At 39.1% G+C, this 18,459-nt stretch overlaps 3 protein-coding genes across 5 annotated transcripts in view; 2 read left to right on the plus strand and 1 right to left on the minus strand.

Moving 5' to 3' along the window:
* Window positions 1-6,122, plus strand: part of PPP1R42 (protein phosphatase 1 regulatory subunit 42) — a 59,352-nt gene extending 53,230 nt beyond the window's left edge. For both annotated transcript variants that reach the window (XM_047725316.1, XM_047725315.1), the window contains exon 8: window positions 6,088-6,122. The gene's annotated coding sequence lies outside the window, so the exon portion shown is untranslated. The remainder of the gene's footprint in view (window positions 1-6,087) is intronic.
* Window positions 1-18,459, minus strand: part of CSPP1 (centrosome and spindle pole associated protein 1) — a 281,804-nt gene that overhangs the window by 244,728 nt on the left and 18,617 nt on the right. The gene's annotated exons all lie outside the window — the stretch shown is intronic.
* TCF24 (transcription factor 24) lies at window positions 7,625-17,620 on the plus strand. Of its 2 annotated transcripts, XM_047725319.1 has the most exons (3): window positions 7,625-7,851; window positions 8,449-8,861; window positions 15,189-17,620. In XM_047725319.1, exons 2-3 carry the CDS (start codon window positions 8,472-8,474, stop codon window positions 15,300-15,302), a joined length of 504 nt encoding a protein of 167 aa, XP_047581275.1. In that variant the 5' UTR covers window positions 7,625-7,851; window positions 8,449-8,471; the 3' UTR covers window positions 15,303-17,620. The 2 variants fall into 2 exon arrangements, with proteins under 2 accessions (XP_047581275.1, XP_047581276.1); XM_047725320.1 differs by lacking the exon at window positions 7,625-7,851 and having other exon boundaries at window positions 8,436-8,861.

Below are 18,459 nucleotides of genomic sequence, written 5' to 3' on the forward strand. Positions count from 1 at the left end.
GTTCTTAATCTGATGTCCCTGAAGGAGAAGCTTCATTAGATTCTCAAAGGGGTTTGTAATCTAAAAAAAATAGTTGAAGAGTCACTATTCTAAACCTTGAGTATATGCATAATGTAGCTCCATATGAATCAGACCTAAGTTTCTTCCTAAGGAGAAAAATGTTTTCTTAGTTTTAAAAAATGGTATTGCTTCTGGGACTCCAGGGTGGCTCAGTGGGTTAAAGCCTCTGCCTTAGGCTCAGGTCATGATCCCAGGGTCCTGGGATCGAGCCCCGCATCAGGCTCTCTGCTAAGTGCAGAGCCTGCTTCTCTCTCTCTCTCTCTGCCTGCCTCTCTGCCTACTTGTGTTCTCTGTCTGTCAAATAAATAAATAAAATCTTTTAAAAAATAAAAATAAAAAATAAAAAATGGTATTGCTTCAATATAAAGATAAATCATCCCTGAAAATAAGTTCATTTATTCACAAAATGAAGAGGCACCTGCTATAGGCTGGGCAATATGAATATAAAAACTCAAATGAGATAGTCCTGATCTCAAAGGTCTTATAACAAGCTGGTTGGAGAGTTAAATGTCATACAATTACTGTGGAGTGTGATAAATGCTATGAGCATTATAAACCAGATTCTAATACATCCTATAATTTATTCATTCAAGTTTTTCTCATTTATAATCAATATGATTGCTCTATTGATCTTTCTAATCATATCACAGTAGTCATATCACAGTAGTCATTACAATATAATGAAGGGGACAAGAGCATGTTTCATTGAGAAAGTAATCAGAGCCAGTGTACATACTCTAGAATAGATTTCCTTTTTCCAGAACTGCCTGCAGAGTCCAATCAAGGGACAGGACTTCGCATTCTTTAATTTAGCTAACCTAAAGAAGACCCATGAACAACACTGGTGTACTGTCCTACCTCCATTCCCTGAAGAGTGGCTTAGGGACTTGCTGGGACAGAGGCATAAGGGAGAAAGAGTCCTGTGAGTTTGGAAAATGCTTTATTTGGGGAGAGGAAAAAGGATATGGAATCTGAGCTCATCTCCACTCGCCAAAGCAACAAACAAACAAACAAACAAAACAAAACAAAACAAACAAAAAACAAAAGCTGTATGAGAGTTTCCTTTACTGCTTTATTTGCAAACTTTACATGCAAATGTCTGTTGCCATTACCATCAAAACCTAAGCCACTCTGTCCATAGATCACCCTGTTAGTTTCTTAAAAGATTTACCTAATTAGTGTCATTTCCACAACAGTGTTCTTCAGTTTCATTTCTTTGCCAAGCATCTTGAAAGATTTTGCTAATATGTCACGAAGGTGGAAAAAAAAACAATAAAAAATGAACACAGACTCAGAAAACAGTTGGTAAATTCTATATATCACCACACACTACTGTTAGATCAGTTGTGAACTGTGGCATATACAGCATATTCTATAGCCTCGAGCAAAGCTCTAATTACTAGGATTGCACTGACAAAACAGCAAATACATTTTATCCTCATTTTCCTAGCTAGGAACACTAAATACAGAGCTAAGTGCGTCTCTGACTACTATGTACTGCAAAGACAGGATGCTCTCAAAGAAGCCAGCAGAACAGAGGTTCCTGTGAGAAGGAAATAAAGAATGTCCGGCTTTTGTCACTGTCATTGAAGTCAATTATGTTCAATCCAAGTCTTCAGTTTTATAATGTGAAAAAATATTACATAAATATTTTTAAAGTTTCTTATATCTTCTGGTAACATTTTTACTGAAGGCATGCCAAAATATTTTGGTATCATAAAAGATTTAAATCTTACCAAATGGGAATATCAGTTCTACTTCTCTTTAATAAAAGGTGACCAATATGGAATTTCATCAAGTTCTTGATATAGATTTTTAGAGTGTGCTTATCACTAATATTTTATTAATTTAGCATAAAGCTAAGAGAAAATGAGAATAGATGGTCACTAAAGCATTAAAAAAATATCCTCAGGATGCCTGGGTAGTACAGTTGGTTAAGCTTCTGATCCTTAATTTTGGCTCAGTTCGTGGTCTCAAGGTCATGATCTCAGGATTGTGAGATCAAGTCCCTTGACCAGCATTGCACTGAGCACAGAGTTTTCTTAAGACTCTCTCTCTTCCTCTCCATCTGCCCCTATCCTGTGCGCACACGCGCTCACTCTCTCTTTCTCTCTCTCAAATAAATAAATCTTGAAAAAAACCCACTAAGAACAAATTCTAAAAATCTAAAAAGTTGATTAAAGCAACTCCTCCCCTTAATTACTTTAAGGGGAAAATGAGCTAGCGTCAATAAACATGTCCCCTATAGTCTACATTTAATGCTCAGCGGTATAAAAGAACTTAAGAGTCTTCTTCCAAAATGATAAAAGTATGTGCCCCATATTTCTTTAAGTTTCTACACATTAGGAGCTGTGCCTGTATCCTATGTGAACACAGGGAAGCAACATCTGTCCAATGACAGGGGAATGTTTTTTACCTCCTTTATAAATGCGTGCAGTCTGTGCTCATGTATATTTACACAAGCCTGCTTTCCCTACAGGGAGGAAAAAGTCAGACTCATTGACGTTGTTTTTGACCCTCAAACTGAACTTGATACTATCAATGTACATTTTAATTAAAGATTAGTTCAAAACTATTTTTTATTTAACAGCTGATTCTAAACAAATGCCTTCACTGTTCAATTAAAAATAATTTATGGTACTAAAAAGTGTACACATGATTGCTTCTTTCTGTGTTTGTCACAGTAAATACTTCTGACAGATGTTTCCTCTCTTTTCAAATATGCTAGGAGGTGCTTAAGACTTAGTAATTTTAAAATAGACATTAGATGCATTTACATATTGTAAATAAGATTCACTGAGAATACTGCAGAGCACTGTACATTGAAGAAAACAAATTATTACTTGATTGTTTATCTTTCAAGCCTAAACCATGTCCATAGAGTCAATTCCTCTCTTGTGTTACTGTAAAAATAACTGCATAGCTGGGCTAGAATGCCCTTAGTTTCAGATACTTTTAAGGAATGTGAATCTCTGGGACCCATAATTCACTGGGAAATGTTCACTGTACATTATTTAACTATTTATAAAATACCTACTATCTTTAGTTAGAATATGGAAGTATTAGGTTTCTTTGAGTTAAAAATGAACTTTAAAAACAGTAAAAATAACTTTCACCACTGCTAAGGTTATGTTTGAACACTTGTAACAACAGATCTTCTATGTCCCTCAAGAGTTTTTAAAACTTAGGTAATATTTTTAGTTACAAAACTCCGGGATGATCTTATATAAATTCATCCACAAAGCTCTAAATGCCTTTAATTATGCTGTGTTAAACCTAACCTCAGTCTAATTCATTTTATATGTTAAATAAACTTCTATATACCAATAATGTAGGTATAATATTAAGACATTGATTTGTAGTTAGTTCTCAAAGAACCCTTCTGAAATTAGGACAACCCTCCTTTAAAAAAAGCAATCATGGTAAGCAACAAAATTTGGGGTTTTTTGTTCTTGTTTTTGTTTTTTGTTTTTTTAGAAAAATCTAAGCTAGGTTTTGTGGCTTCTAGTCTCAACTCTGTCAATGACTTACTCTGTGAACAAGAGTTATGTAAAATCTAACTTTTTAAGAATTATGTTATTTCCCATTTTAAAATGTCTACTTTGATACCTGAATATTCACTACTCCAAATTTTAAAAACGGCAGAACCCTCTCAGATAAGAATATTATCAGACTTATTTTATAACCAGGGAAAAGAAGCACTGGAGAGGCTCAGTTAGAGCGGGGCCCAAAGTCACACAACTGCAATGAGGCAGAGCTAAAACTTGAATTCAGGTCACTGACTCTAAAAGCCAAGCTCTCACCTACTCTGCAAGGAGTCTCAAAAACGCCTTCAGGTAAATTGAGTGAGGGAAGCAGGGAGAGTGTGATTGAGGTGAACTGGAGAGCATGTGTCCACCTAAGGGCACCTGCAGCTATCTGCTCCAAAACTGCAGCCAGGCAGAGCTTTCTCAAGTTCTTAAAGTTGACAAATCAGATTAACTGGCAACCAAGATATCTAGATTAAGAAACCAATGGATTTTAAAATATTGGCTTAATTTTTCTTAAAAAATATATAGTGGATGAAAAGAAAAAGAATCTGGTAATGCTAGCAAAGATAAGGAACAACTGGAACTCCTATGCACTGCTGGTGGGAATGCAAAAATAGTACAGCCACTTTGGAAAGCAGTCTGACATGCTTTTATAAAGTTAAACATGTGCTTAATTTATCTAATAGTCTCACTGTTAATGCCAGGTATTTTTCCAAGTGAAATGTAAACCTATATGCACAGAAAAATCTATACCCAAACATGTATAGAGGCTTATTCATAATCACCAAAAACAAAACGACCCAAAGGTCTGACACTAGGGAATGGATAAATAAACTGTGGTATATCCACGAAATAGAATACTACTCAGCATTAAAAAGGAAGGAACTAGTGATACACAAAACAACATGGACAGATCTTGAAGAACCATGTAAGCTAAAGAAGCCAACTTAAAAAAAGTTTAAAAAAATTTTTTTTAATTAAAAAAATTTTTTTTAAACTTAGAAAAATTTTTAAAAGAAGCCAACTTAAAAGAGCACACAATGTATAATTCCATGACGATCTGGCAAAGGTGAAACTATAGGGACAGAAAACAGATCAGTAGTTGCCAAGGCCTGGGAGTAGAATGCACAAAGTCACAAAGGAATGGAAGGGTGGGGTGATGAAATGCTGCATATCTTTACTGTGGTAGTTTTTATCAAAACTTGAACTATAGACTCAAAAGAATGAATTTAATATATATCATACCTTAACAATAAGGGAAAGAGTTGAAAGGTGAAAAAAAGCACCAATTATATAAAACCTATGTTTTATTATACTATATATGTATATAAAACAGCAATGTATTTTCTCCACTGATATGTGTGATTATTTTACATCACAAAGATAGTAAGTTAAGGACAAATTGATATATTTAGAGAAAGACATATAATTTTAAGATCTACACCATACCCCATGAAATAAAATCTATAGCACTCTAAAGCCATCTACTTTCTGGAAGACTATACAAGAACTCCAAAGAATATACTATACTATGAAAAGAATGTTTGAATTGTTAATAGGGAGCCAAGTTAAAATATATCCCTTATTGCAATGATAGGTACAAATATGTTTTGCAAATTATGAAGAACTCTACAAATATTAAATAGACTAGGTATGGTAAAAAGCACAAGGAATTAGGATCAGTCGGCCAGGCTCAGACCCTGTCTCTGCCACTTGCTAGCTGTGTGACCTTGACAAATTACTTAATCCTGCTTACTCTTATTTTCTCAACCATAAAATGTAAAATCCTCAAAGGGTTTTTGTAGACTAAATGAGAAAATAAAGTGTTTTTTTGTAAAGCAGTTTGCACATATCGTTAAATAAAGTACCTGTTAGTAACGTATGTAATGTTGAAAATGTGAAGATTTTCATCTTCTATTTTTAACTTACTGGCAAATAATGGCTTCTTGCCGGATATAGGACTACTCTAGAATCATGAAAGGATTTCGAGAGGCTGCTTAGAGTGGTAGCAGGTAAGACAAAATGGCCCGCAGTGGTTGGTATTGTGTCACCAGTCTTTTCTTTTGAACCTATCAGGCAACACAGAGGTCCACTTTCCAGCCTCTTATCAATGAAGAGCTTGCCTGAAGCCCCCACCTCCACCCCACCTCCTCCACTTAACAGCAGACTTTAGCAGGCTAGGCTAGCGTGAGGCATGTGAGATGACAAGGGTGCAAAAGATAAGAAGCCCTCCATCTTTGCCTCACCCTAGCCCAGCCCATCTTCCCTCCAAAATTCTTATTTCCACATTTCTCCCAACACACAGATTTTCCACATTCTTCTCTACTGGGGTTGGGGGTGGGGAGGAATCTTTCTGCTTCTTTTAAAAAGATTCACACAGTTGGGTGACTAAGCATTAGCCTCTACTATTGTTGTATCCTAGAGTCTATATGTTTGTTCCCATTTTGGAGAACTTCCATTTTTTAAATATTCCTGTCTTTTTTCTCTATTAATACAGGAATCTCTCTTTGAAGGAATCTGAAAGCTTGCAGACAAAGAAGTGACATACCCAAACTTCACCTTCTTCGTAACTCAAAAGTAAAAGGAAAAAAAAAAGTAAATTCAGCCTTAAGTGATCTGAAACGTTTGTGTTTGTGTTGTTTTTTTTTACTTTTATACTATTAGGCAATATCATCTTTTGTAGTTTGTAGCTCTAGGGTACCTCACTATATAAAAAGCCTTTAAGCAGTTTGATTTGCTTCTTTATGGCATCTGAAGCATTGCTTTTCAATTGCTTTATGCCTCATTACAATTTACTGAGAAAATAAAGATGTGCTTCCTCATTCATCAAAAGAAAGTAATCCTTTCTTGAGTCAATGGTATTTTGGCCCATTCCTTTCTAAAGAGTAAATCTAATTACAGTTATTGAACGAAAACTCAAGATGATGATTATTCTGATCCACTAATATACTTGAAGTGTGGAATGATATATTAAAATGCAAGTATCACCATCACTACGTACTACTTAATAGGTCCAATTGTATAGAAATTACATCGCATATACAAGAGCAATTTCATCAATGATATTTTAAATTTGATATCCTGTCTTGACTCCAAAGATTTTTAAATGTCCTGCTCTTTGAATTGAGGGCCCTATTTCAAGGACACACTACGTTCTAGAAACTATCGTGCGTCCGCTGGGACTTCACCTCTGAAGGCCCTGGGTCCGGGGCCGGCGGCAGCCACAGGGTTGGGGGCTTCCCGGGTCCAGCGTTTCCCCCGCGGGCTCCGAACAGGCCCAGCGGCGCCGAGGCCCCCGTTAGTTCTCTAAGAGCCTCGGACAGAGGCCTCACCGCACAGCTTCCAAGCCACGCTTCCCGTGGGTCCCCAAGTGCTGGACAGCCCAGGAGAGTTCCCTGAAGGGGGGCGGGGCCAGGACGAATTTTAGGTCCAAAAACGACACAAAGCAGGGCCCCGCCTGTGCGACGGAGACTAGGGCAACGGTCCGCGCCCCCGGGGGAGAAGCGACCGGGGGAGAAGCGACCGCGATCCCAGAGCCGATTACTCTGGTTTGGGGAACTTCAGCTTTCAACGTCGGCGCACTATATCCGAGCGGCTATGAGCTGATCACGGAGGACCGAGCCGGAGGGACTACTGCTTCAATCAGGGCGGCAGGAAACATTTACCTTCGTGGTAGAATAATAGGTTAGCGCTTCACAGCGGCACACTCCACATTTCCTCAGAAAACTAAAAGTCACGCTCGGCAAAACGGCAGGGTTCCCGCCTCAGCCCAGCGCCTGCCTAGGAGGCGGCCGCGCTCAGGCCGGACCCATGACGGAAGGCTCGCGGCGAGGCGAGGTAACTCGCCAGGCAGCCCCACTGGCCTTCAGCACCGCGGACGCTCGACGTGCAGCGCCTGTAGTCACGCCTGGGGGCGAACCGGGACGGGGCGGGGGCGGAGTCATGATGACGCCCCGCCCCCCGTAGCCCCGCCCCGCCGGATCATTTGATTAATGACTCTCAGCTCCTGGCAAAGCCCCTCAGGTGGGCGCGGACCCCGGCGGGTGCTGCTGTCCCAACCCTACATAGAGTCTCGCCCACACACGCCTGGCCACCGGGCTGCCCGCCTAAAAGGCGCGCCCCGCAGGGCCTAAAAGCGGCTGTCGACTTCGGCTGGCCGAGGATGGAGTGACCTGTGCGGCCCTGGCCACTCAGACCCAGCTCGACGCTCTTGGCCCGCTAGTGCAGCGGAGCGGAGCCCTGCACCGCCGCTCCAGGAAAGGTGAGGACCTCGGTCCGACCCCAGCCGCGCCGCTTGGTCCCCAGGTTCGTTAGGACAGCGGGTGCCTTAGTCCAAGGTGAGGTCAGGGATGCCCTCTCCTCCCGCAGAAATTAGAATGAGCTCCCGCCGTCACCCCCGTGATCACTGGCCTCGGTAACGAATGGTGCGAGGGCTGCCCGGGTGGGCACTGAGGACCCTGGCAAGGCCAGGGGTTCCCGCTGCGCCCGGAGAGAATGACCTGCCCATCTCTCTTTGGGACTGATGCATACTGGTTAGAAGTGCCAACAAGTTCCGAACCGGAGCTGTGCTTCCGAGATCTCCCCTCCTCGGTAGAATAGCCCTTTCACTTAAATTTGTCCGTGATAAGTAAAGTCCATGCCCCTCCTGAGCCTTCTAAGCCCAGGAACTGTCAGGCCCCACAATTCTCCCAAGGCGCCGGGAGGTAAACACGCCCCAGACAAAACGACCTCATCTCTGAGAACGCCCCGAGCCACGTCGATGGTCCGGCCCCGCGTGTAGTTGAAGCGAGAGGCCTGCGGTTCCCCTGGTTAAGCCCGGATCCGCGCCGGTCCTCACCGCGCCTTGGGTCCTTTGCAGGGCACGCAGCGCGGGAAGCCGCCATGGACCGCGACGGCCCGGCGGGCAGCTCCCGGATCGCTAGCAACGAGACCGCGCCCCCGGTGGCCGCCACCCGCGACTCGAGCCCGGGCAGGGCAGGGCCAGGACCCGCGGGCCCGGGAGGCAGCGCCCGCCCGGGGGGCGGGAGGCCGGCTGCTGCGAACGCCGCGCGGGAGCGAAGCCGCGTGCAGACCCTGCGGCACGCCTTCCTGGAGCTACAGCGCACGCTGCCGTCGGTGCCGCCGGACACCAAGCTGTCCAAGCTGGACGTGCTGCTGCTGGCTACTACCTACATTGCTCACCTCACCCGAAGCCTGCAGGACGACGCCGAGGCGCCGGCGGATGCTGGGCTAGGCGCCCTGCGCGGCGACGGCTACCTACACCCTGTCAAGGTAGGCAGGCACTGCGGTCTGCGCTGGGCCAGGGAGCGGGGCACATTAACCCTCTGTCCGGGTCGGCCAGAGAGTTTATAGCCCTCTCTCCCGGGCAGACGCCGCGGAACGGGGTGAGACGGGGAACAGATCCGGAAAGTGACCTTGGCCCGCAAAGGCACCGGTAGCCAGGTCCTCACTGCAAAATGCTACTCTGTAACTGTTCACAGGTAGTGGATTTAAACCCAAAGTGGCTTGGGTCGTAGGGGTGTCTTACTCCACTTACAGGATGCATCCTTTCCTAAGTGATTAGTTTCTTGGGAATGTCTGGTGGGGTATTTGGCAAGTTCTGGGGATTTTTATTATCAGATTTACATTTATGAGCCTTTGAGGGTTTAATTTACATAATTACATTTCAGTCGTGGTTTTTATCAGATGGTTGAAAAGTTTCACGAATTACAGGGGGTGATGGAATTACCGCCCCTTAAATAATCCAGGAAACCATGTTGAGATTTTTTTTGTAAAACTGGTAAGAACAAAGTGAGACCGTTCTGCCATCCTGTGGAGTAAATTTTCAGTCCGTTTTAATAAAGGTTAATTATCATGGATTAGGCAGTTACCTAGGATGTTAGAAAAACTATAATGTATTTATGTAAATTTCACAATAGATTGGGGTATGTTAAGCTGATTCAATACTATGTTAAAATTCTGTAATGTGCAAAATTAGCCCCTAGATTCCATTTTGTAAAATTTTTTATATTACATGTAGGTAAAATGGTCAGGGTTTCATTTAGCATGGTGTATAAAGTTATGATTTATTATCTATATTGCAGTGCTTAGGCTCTGCATTGCCCTAGATTCCATGGTTTCAAAATCCAGCATTCATGGTGGCTTTCTGTTCAAAATGCATTATCTTCCCTATATTTTCTAAATCTAAATTTTCAAATTTTTGTTTCTACCATTCTGGAATATTTTCCCACACACACAAATACAAAATTAGTACTTAGCCGTAAGCATATCCATGTTCCATAAATTATTGAATAACCATCATTGAAATGTAGTAAAGCACACTCTCTAATGTTAACTGAAATTAAAATTATGTGGTGATGCTTAACCGTTTACTTTGCAAATATAATCAGCATGATGATAGACTCAAGCTATTTTGAATATAGAAATTTGAAATATCGTGTTTATAATTATGATAGACCTCATTATATTCATGTGCTGTATAATATAATCTCCCCTGAAAAGTCATTATTAGGGGTTTTGCTCTATAGTCTGCATTAGATTGATTTTCAAGTATATCATTAATATTAGATTTCTTTTAACTTGACATTTCCCAAATACTCTAAAAAAGTTTAACATTAAATAGACTTTACTACATAATGCATCTATTAAATGCCTCTCTGGGAGATACAATTCAGATAAGAAATCAAATTTTTTTCACCTTTGTTTCTTATAGTATCTTTTTGAATAAATATTGTTAATAATTTTCTTCTAACAGTAAGCTTAACAGGAGTTTTTTGGTTTCTGTATTTGATTCAGGCACCAAGTGTTTTTGTAGTTTTATAACTCTTAAGGAAAATCAAATTTCATTTGTCCTCAAATCAGTTGTTTTGATTTTAAAAGACAATTCTAGGGATAATGAAACAAGGCCAAGGATTTCCTCTTTAAAATGAAATTGATGATGGTTGAACAAGTGTCTAGTCTGTTTTAAAATGAGCAACTACTGTGTGCAAAGCACAGTTAGGAGAGTGGATACAATTAAGAGTAAGACTCAATCCCTGCCCTAAATGAATATATAATAGAGACAAAGACAAAAATAAAATAACGGTACTGTGAGGGATAATGTTCTGTGTACCATAAGTGAGCTATAACCATGTGCTTTTGGATGTTTGGAGGAAAGAGATTTCATACACGTTAATTGAAACCACCTGTAACACATTATTTTATGGATATTACCAAATGCTTAAGTATTAAGTCTATCTTTGATTAATCTAATGCAAAAGAAATAAAAATATTCTGATCGTACTAATTTTTAGTTAACTAAGGGTGTTGTAACCCATAGTTAAAAAGTGTTCTGAGATTATTTTTTCTGCCTTACGACATAGTATTATTATGTCTTTGATGATTAAAGATCTGTTAACAAATATTTCAAGGCCATAACATTGAGTCATCAGTCCTTATTATCTGTATTGGGATTTAGCATTTTGGGGAATTTACATTAAGAGTACCTAAAATGAAGCTGAAAGGTTTACGTGACTGGGATCCTGGGGCATAGCCTAAAACAGCAGTTTTTATCCCTCTGGGATGTGAGCAATTTGATTAGCATCAGAGTACCAAAGGGCAGTGATCCTTCAAGAGACTAGGAATATATTTCAGATTCTTATATTGGGAGAAAAGCACAGATGATTTTATTAATTGCATTATCCTTGGAGATTCACTGTTGATAATATACATATATAACAATTTTATACAACAATTTTAAAAATAAATACAAAGTTTGTTATTTTGGGATCATTTAACACCAGAATCCAAGAGTGCATTTTTAAGATTTTCAGGTTCAGTTTGGTTAATCCTGTGAGTTTGCTAGATTGTTCTAAGCAACATGAAATAACATGGTTTTAAATAAATTTTATTAGGTAAAATAGAGATCAGGACTGTGTTAATCTACACAATGTTAAGACATACCATTGAAAGGTGATATGTAAAACAGTCAACTGGCTTTTTTGGCATGAAACTGACATGCAGCCTAACCGACATTTTACTTACACTTTATTTCTGACTCTTAAAACTACGTGTATACATTAAATTAAGTTGAATAAAGTCATTAGAAGCCTTTTGGAAAATCGAAGTACAAAGTTCTTTTTATTTTTTTCTTTAAAGATTTTATTTATTTATTTGACAGAGATCACAAGTAGGCAGAGAGGCAGGCAGAGAGAGGGGAAGGGAAGCAGGCTCCCTGCTGAGCAGAGAGCCCCATGGGGCTTGATCACAGGGTTCTGTGATCATGACCTGAGCTGAAGGCAAAGGCTTTAACCCACTGAGCCACCCAGGTGCCCCTCGAAGTACAAAGTTCTTAAAATAAAGTTTTGGGTTTTTTTTTTTTTTTAAGATTTTATGTATTTATTTGACACACAGAGAGCACAAGTAGGAAGAGAGGCAGGCGGAGAGAGAGAGAGGAAGCAGGCTCCCCACTGAGCAGAGAGCCTGACGCGATGCGGGGCTCGAGAAGCGGGGCTCGATCCCAGGACCTGAGACTCGGGGCTTGATCCCAGGACCCTGAGACCATGACCTGAGCCGAAGGCAGAGGCTTAACCCACTGAGCCACCCAGGAGCCCCAAGTTTTATTATTAAGTTCATGAAAAATGAGGCAAAAATTCACATACACATTTTTTAAAGTTTATTTTTTAGTAATCTCTACACCAATGTGGGGCTCAGACTCATGACTGTTAGATCAGGAGTTACACACACCTCCCACTGAGCCAGCTAGGCACCCCAAAAATCCAAGTATACATTTTTAAGATTGCTTCATTAATTACTTATGTCCCGCCAAGGAACACAGATGCCTTCGTTTGTCTCTACACTCGGTTGCATGATTTCGGGTAATTCTCAGTACAGTAGCACCCAGGTAGCACATATCAGAAATACCAGAGAGCATTCAGTAGAATGTTTATTTTATTTGCTTTTAAATATATTTAATGCATATGGAATATTCAAATTATACCCAAAGTTTAAGCATGAGATTTTTATGCTCAGGAATACGAGGCAGGAATTTAAAAGACTGAGAAGTACAGGTTTATAATATGCCAAAAATTCTACACTTGAAATTATTTTAGTTAGCTCTACACTATTAACTACAAGTATTAGTCCACTTGGGCTGCAATAACAAAATACCATAGACCGGAAGGCTTAAAGAACAGAAATTTGTTCTCTCACAATTCTGGAGTCTGGAAAGTCTAGGATCAAGGTGCTGGCCAACTCAATTCCTCGTGAGAGTTCTCTGCCTATCTTGCAGCTGGCCAGCCTCCCTCTTTCTCAGGAAAAAAGAAGCTTTCTCTTCTTAAAAGACCACTAATCTGGGTGCCTGGGTGGCTCAGTTGATTAAGCAACTGTCTTCCACTCAGGTCATGATCCCAGGGTTCTTGCCCAGGTTGTCAAGTTCCCTGCTCTGCAGAGAGTTGGCTTCTTCCTCTGCCCCTCCCAAAATTCATCCTCTCTCAATCTCTCTCTCAAATAAGTAAGTAAAATCTTAAAAAAAAAAAAAAATGACCACTAATCCATCCATCATGAGGAACCCACCCTTTTAACCTCATTACTTCCACAATTAATCTCAATACTTCCAACCAGAATTACTTCCACAAATACCATCACATTGGGAGTTAGAGCATCAGCATATGAATTTGGTTGGGGGGCGGGGGGCCACAACGCAAACATTCAGTCCATAGCATTGTAGCACAACGTTCTTCAGTATAATGCAGGACTCGAATCTGACCTAACAATGTCAGCTCCTGACAGATCAGAAAAACCCCAGACCAGTTTCTAAAACCCCTGAGGTTATCAGCCCATGGCAAGAACCCAAGGACAGGACCAGTGATACCCCCGGAATATAAAAGAATGCACATCTGTGATTTTAAAAAAAAGCAAAAACCTGAACTGGATGCAAAAATAAGTAGCTCAGTGTCAGTGTTATTACTACATCAAATGTAAAGTACAAGGTTATTTGTAGGAAGATTATACAGAAGTAGATCATTTTAAATTCTAAGTAACACAAATTTTATACTTTATCTGTGTTTAAAGTATAGATTTCCAGTCAGAATTTAGGACTCTAAAATAAAATAGACTCTAAAATAAACTGCATGAGAGCAAATTTACTTCTTATATCTGGAGGCATAAAACTGGAACTCTTGTTGGTTGTTAGGAACAGTAGTTTCCTGGATGGTATCACATGCCTACTTACTATCCCTTAATGCTACCTTTTACATCTGGAATGCCAGTTTAGGTGATAATACTGTACTCGGAAGTATAATCTGACTCTACCTTATACTCAACTTCTGCAAAAAGAGGTCCATTCCAATTTAATTGGTCTGGTGTGTGACATGGCCATCAGTATTTTTTAAAGTTCCCCACGTAATTTTAATATGATGCTTGAGTTAAGAATCTGAAGTTCTTAGGGTCTTTACCTTGTTAATAATTGTATCTCTATTTGAGCACTGCAGGTTATCTGTCCGTATTTCAGAACATTTCATTGTGCTGTGTAACCAGCAGTGGGCCTGTGAATGTTTAGTGATAAAAACAGCTTGCTACTCGCTGCAGCATTTACTCTCTGGAGAATGTGGGATCCAATGGACCTTTGGGAGCTGCACTTTATTAGTCTAAAGACTTCTCTTTGTATAAAAGTAGCATTTCTCTGACTAGTATTTCACAGACCTTAGAACTAACTGACTATCAGACAGCCCCCCTCAAAATAAAATATCTGAAAGTACTACTTATGTAATATGTTTTTCATCACCATGTCTATTTGGTAACAAGCTATATTATTTTTGAAAGGTTATCCATTTTTTAGAGTGACATTAGAACATTCATAATCAGAATACAAATATGCTAATTACTGAAAGGTTAATGCTGTAGGATGCCGCTGCCTCCAGACATTTATTTTGGATGTTTTATCTACATAACACCAAACATTATAACATTTGTAACTTCAAGATGCTACTTTTGCTAGATAAAATTTTTTTTCAAGATTTTTATTTACTTATTTGAGAGAGAGCAGAGGGGGAGGGGCACAGAGCCCAACATGGGGCTCATTCCCAGGACCCTGAGATCACGACCTGAGCAGAAACCAAGAGTTGGTTGCTTAATCAACTGAGCCACCAGGCGCCCCTAGATAAAATGTGTACATAGTTGAATTACTCACTTCTCATTATAGTTCTATGATAAGTGGGAACATATATTTATCATGTATAACTTCTCAAAATATCTTTAAAGCCAGGGATCTTGTTTTTGGCTCAATTTTATTTTATATTTAGTTTTAAATTAAAATACTGTTGATAGATATATTTTGTTTCACTTAACTATATTCATTCTCTATGATTTCTTGAAGTTCTTGTCCATTTGCATCCATATTATTTTATACAGTTATAATCAAAGTCTTGGTACATTTTTACTTTTATTGTTAGCATTAAAAAACATTTCTTATGCCGTTCCTTAGACTTCACAATTACAATTGTTGCTAGCTTCGTGATACTGCATTTGCTTTGAGGCATTTGGAATTTTTAATATTACTAGTAAAGACATAGCTGTTTCAGATAGTAACTTTTGGATTCTTGTTTAAATATTCTTTTTCAGAAATGGCCCATGCGATCAAGATTATACATTGGTGCTACTGGTCAGTTTCTGAAGCATCCTGGATCTGGAGAAAAAGCAAATCGTGGCAGTACTCCAACAGACTCACAGCCTTAGGCTTTTCCCTGATGGGTGCTGATAGAAAGTGGCATCCATTGTTTTTAAATAGTAGGAAATCATTCTGTATTTATTACATCAGACATAACAAACATCATGCCTGAAAGTTTACATGTGAATCCATAGTGGGAAGTTCCGGTTTATCTGTCTAATCTAAATAAATGTGGAAGGAAATCATCAGTATTGCATAAAACATAGCTTATCTATCCATTGTGAGAGATAGTCATTACTGTATAATGCGAGAAAAACTATTAGAAAAAAGAAAGATACAAAAATCAAAGAATCATGTATATATATATCCAAAGAATGTACACATTTTCTATAGGGTATCTATTACACCCTGAAAAGCTGATAGCTATCAATAGTCTTGACAGTTAAAAATAAAGACACCAATATTCCATTTTTGTGAAAACCAGTCTGTGCTTAAGTTGGTCTGAGAAGCCATTTCTATTGGAAGATGTGAGATCATTTATTCAGTTTCAGCTAAAGATGTATGAGAAGATTGTTGAGGTATTAGGAAGTTGCAGTACTTCTACAACTAGTTATTGTTCCCTCTTAGAAAACCTGTTTGGAGTACTGGAAGAGTTTGCTGTATTAGACAGGGTTTGGCCACCTTCCTGGATGACTATGAAATAGCGTATTACGTTTCCAATTTTTGGAAGGCTTTGGGAATCCCTGCAGCCTGGTGTGAAGAGCAGATGAGTGTCACTGAGCAACAGTGCTCCTCATTCTCCTCCCTGGGCCCTCCATATCCCCGCCACCTCTTTCAGGTCCTGGACTAGAGGAGCAGGGGCGGCTGCTGCCCCGTCCAGAGAGTCAACCCCTCATGGTCATGATCTCAGCTTTGCCAATGCTCCTTCTCCCCCTGTCAGTTGCTGTTCACAATCTACCTACTTGGCCATTATGAAACAGGAGAAAACCTGTCTGATTTGGGAATTCTGGCCCTGATCTGCTCCTTGAGGGGGTCTGAGGACACCCAGTGACTACCCTGAGCTCTATCAGGCCACAGCATATCCCCCCTGAATCTGCCCCGATGTGAATGTACAATCAGGAAGGTCCTCTACCGTGGTCCTCTCCCCCGACACTGCATACCAGGTGTCCAGGTAGCAGCTGTTCTGCCTGACTGTGCCTGTTTTTGTTTTCAACAGGAGCTTGGGGGTCAGAGCCATGAAGCAGAAATGTCTGTCAGGGACCACTTTGAATCTCAAAACAGGACTCTTGTCATATCTTTAACTCCTTTTCTTCTCTTTCTCCTCAGTCTTCACTATTCTTTCCAACTGTAAAGTTCATTTAATTCTCAATGACCTAGGGTTAAAGAAGCTGAATTTGATCCAAGATTAGCAAATGGGAAAATATATTAATGGACTGGGTTGAACTGATTAATATAGCTGTTGAACCATCATTTTATTTTTCTCCTCACTGCAGTGTTCTTTCAAGCTTTTGGCAGTGAAATGAGGTAAAAGACCATTGGAAGGCAAAAACCATCACTCAGTTGATTCAGCTGAACATTATCATATTTTGGCTCATGTCTGATAGCCTGTAATTTTTATGATTTTTAATGTGAATACTCCTAGTAATGTGACCAAAGCATGTCTTTAAAAAAAGAAGGCATGCAATGAAAAATTTTCTACATATTAATATGTAGCAAAAATGTTTGTATATTTAAATATTTGTGAATATATTTACCCACTCATATACCATCAAAAGGAATAAAATGGAAAATGAGGTATGAATCCAGCCATTCACTATTATAAGTAATTGCCATAAAGAGTGCTATGACTAATCTTTTATCTTAAGACATGAAATCAAAGTTCTTTAAAATTACCTGAAACTGAACTCTAAATACTCCATTTGATAGCAATAGTTTCAGAAATGGTTTTCTTGCTAGTAGTAATCTATTTGGCTACATTGTTAAAGAATTTAATTGGGGGGAAATTATGACTTCTGTTAAATTGCCAGACTTCCCTAAATCATCCTGTTAGTTAAGCTTTGCCTTTGGCAGTGTTACTTTTTATTTCTTCTTGTCCACTTACAGAAAAGAAATGTTTTAATGCCAAAGAAGTATATTTCTGTCATAGGTTTTCATAATATCTCATTAAATTGCTAAATATGTTAACACTTTTTGGTAGCTTTTAAAATCTCAAGGGAGAAATTGCATATTTTCACCCAAAGGTTCAAAGGAGCATGCTGTTTAAATTAACGGTGCACGTTCAGGATAAAGGTATTACTAAAATAAAGCTTTAATTTGAAAATTAATTTAGTCTGTTAAATTTGCATCTGTCTCTGGGGATATTTTACAAATACTTCAGGTACTTAAGGTACATTTGAAATAGTTATAGAAGATGGATAACTATTAGGCATTAGCTTCTTCATGGTGCTCCCCTTAATAGAGTATATATTAGAACTGGGGAGGGGTGGTATACTTGGGTCACAGTATTATCCCATAATCTGCAAGGGAAATCCTAAATATCTGTCATTTCTTTCAGCTCTTAGCAATATGACACACATTTAAATTCTTCTATAGTGAAAATTTTAGATAGGGAAGTGCCTTTTTATGAGACTGATGCGCTACCTACTGCACTAACGAGGCACCTGAAGTGCCTTTTTAGAAGTATAACCAATTCCAACAGACTTTAAAAATATTGTTTCCTTTTCTGATTTTAAAAATACAGTGCAGTTTATTACATGTAGATTATGCATCAATAATTATATTAAAGGTATATGTATTAAGTGTATATAATATATATTAAGTATATATATTAAGTTTTAATTTGTAAAACAGCCTATATATATACATATACACATATATGTATATATACATATATATGTATATGTATATATATACATATATACATATATAGGCTGTTTTACAAATTAAAACTTAATAAGGAAGGGATTATGTGGAAAATAAAAATCCTGCAATGGAAGAGGGTGTTTAGGATATAGAGTAAGGGTGGGGAAATCTATTCACACATTAGATTGGTTTTGCATTTTTATAAGCCTTATTTGGCCCAACTACTTTAATCTGCAGTTATAGATATCCAAAACAGTGGTTTTCTTATCTATTCATGGAGACTTTATATAAACTTAGAAGAAATTGTGCAAAAAGAAAATAAATGCTAATTGACCTTACTGAAATACCCAGACATTATTTTAG

Source organism: Lutra lutra, chromosome 4, assembly GCF_902655055.1.
Source record: "Lutra lutra chromosome 4, mLutLut1.2, whole genome shotgun sequence".
NCBI classification, from domain to species: Eukaryota; Metazoa; Chordata; class Mammalia; order Carnivora; family Mustelidae; genus Lutra; species Lutra lutra.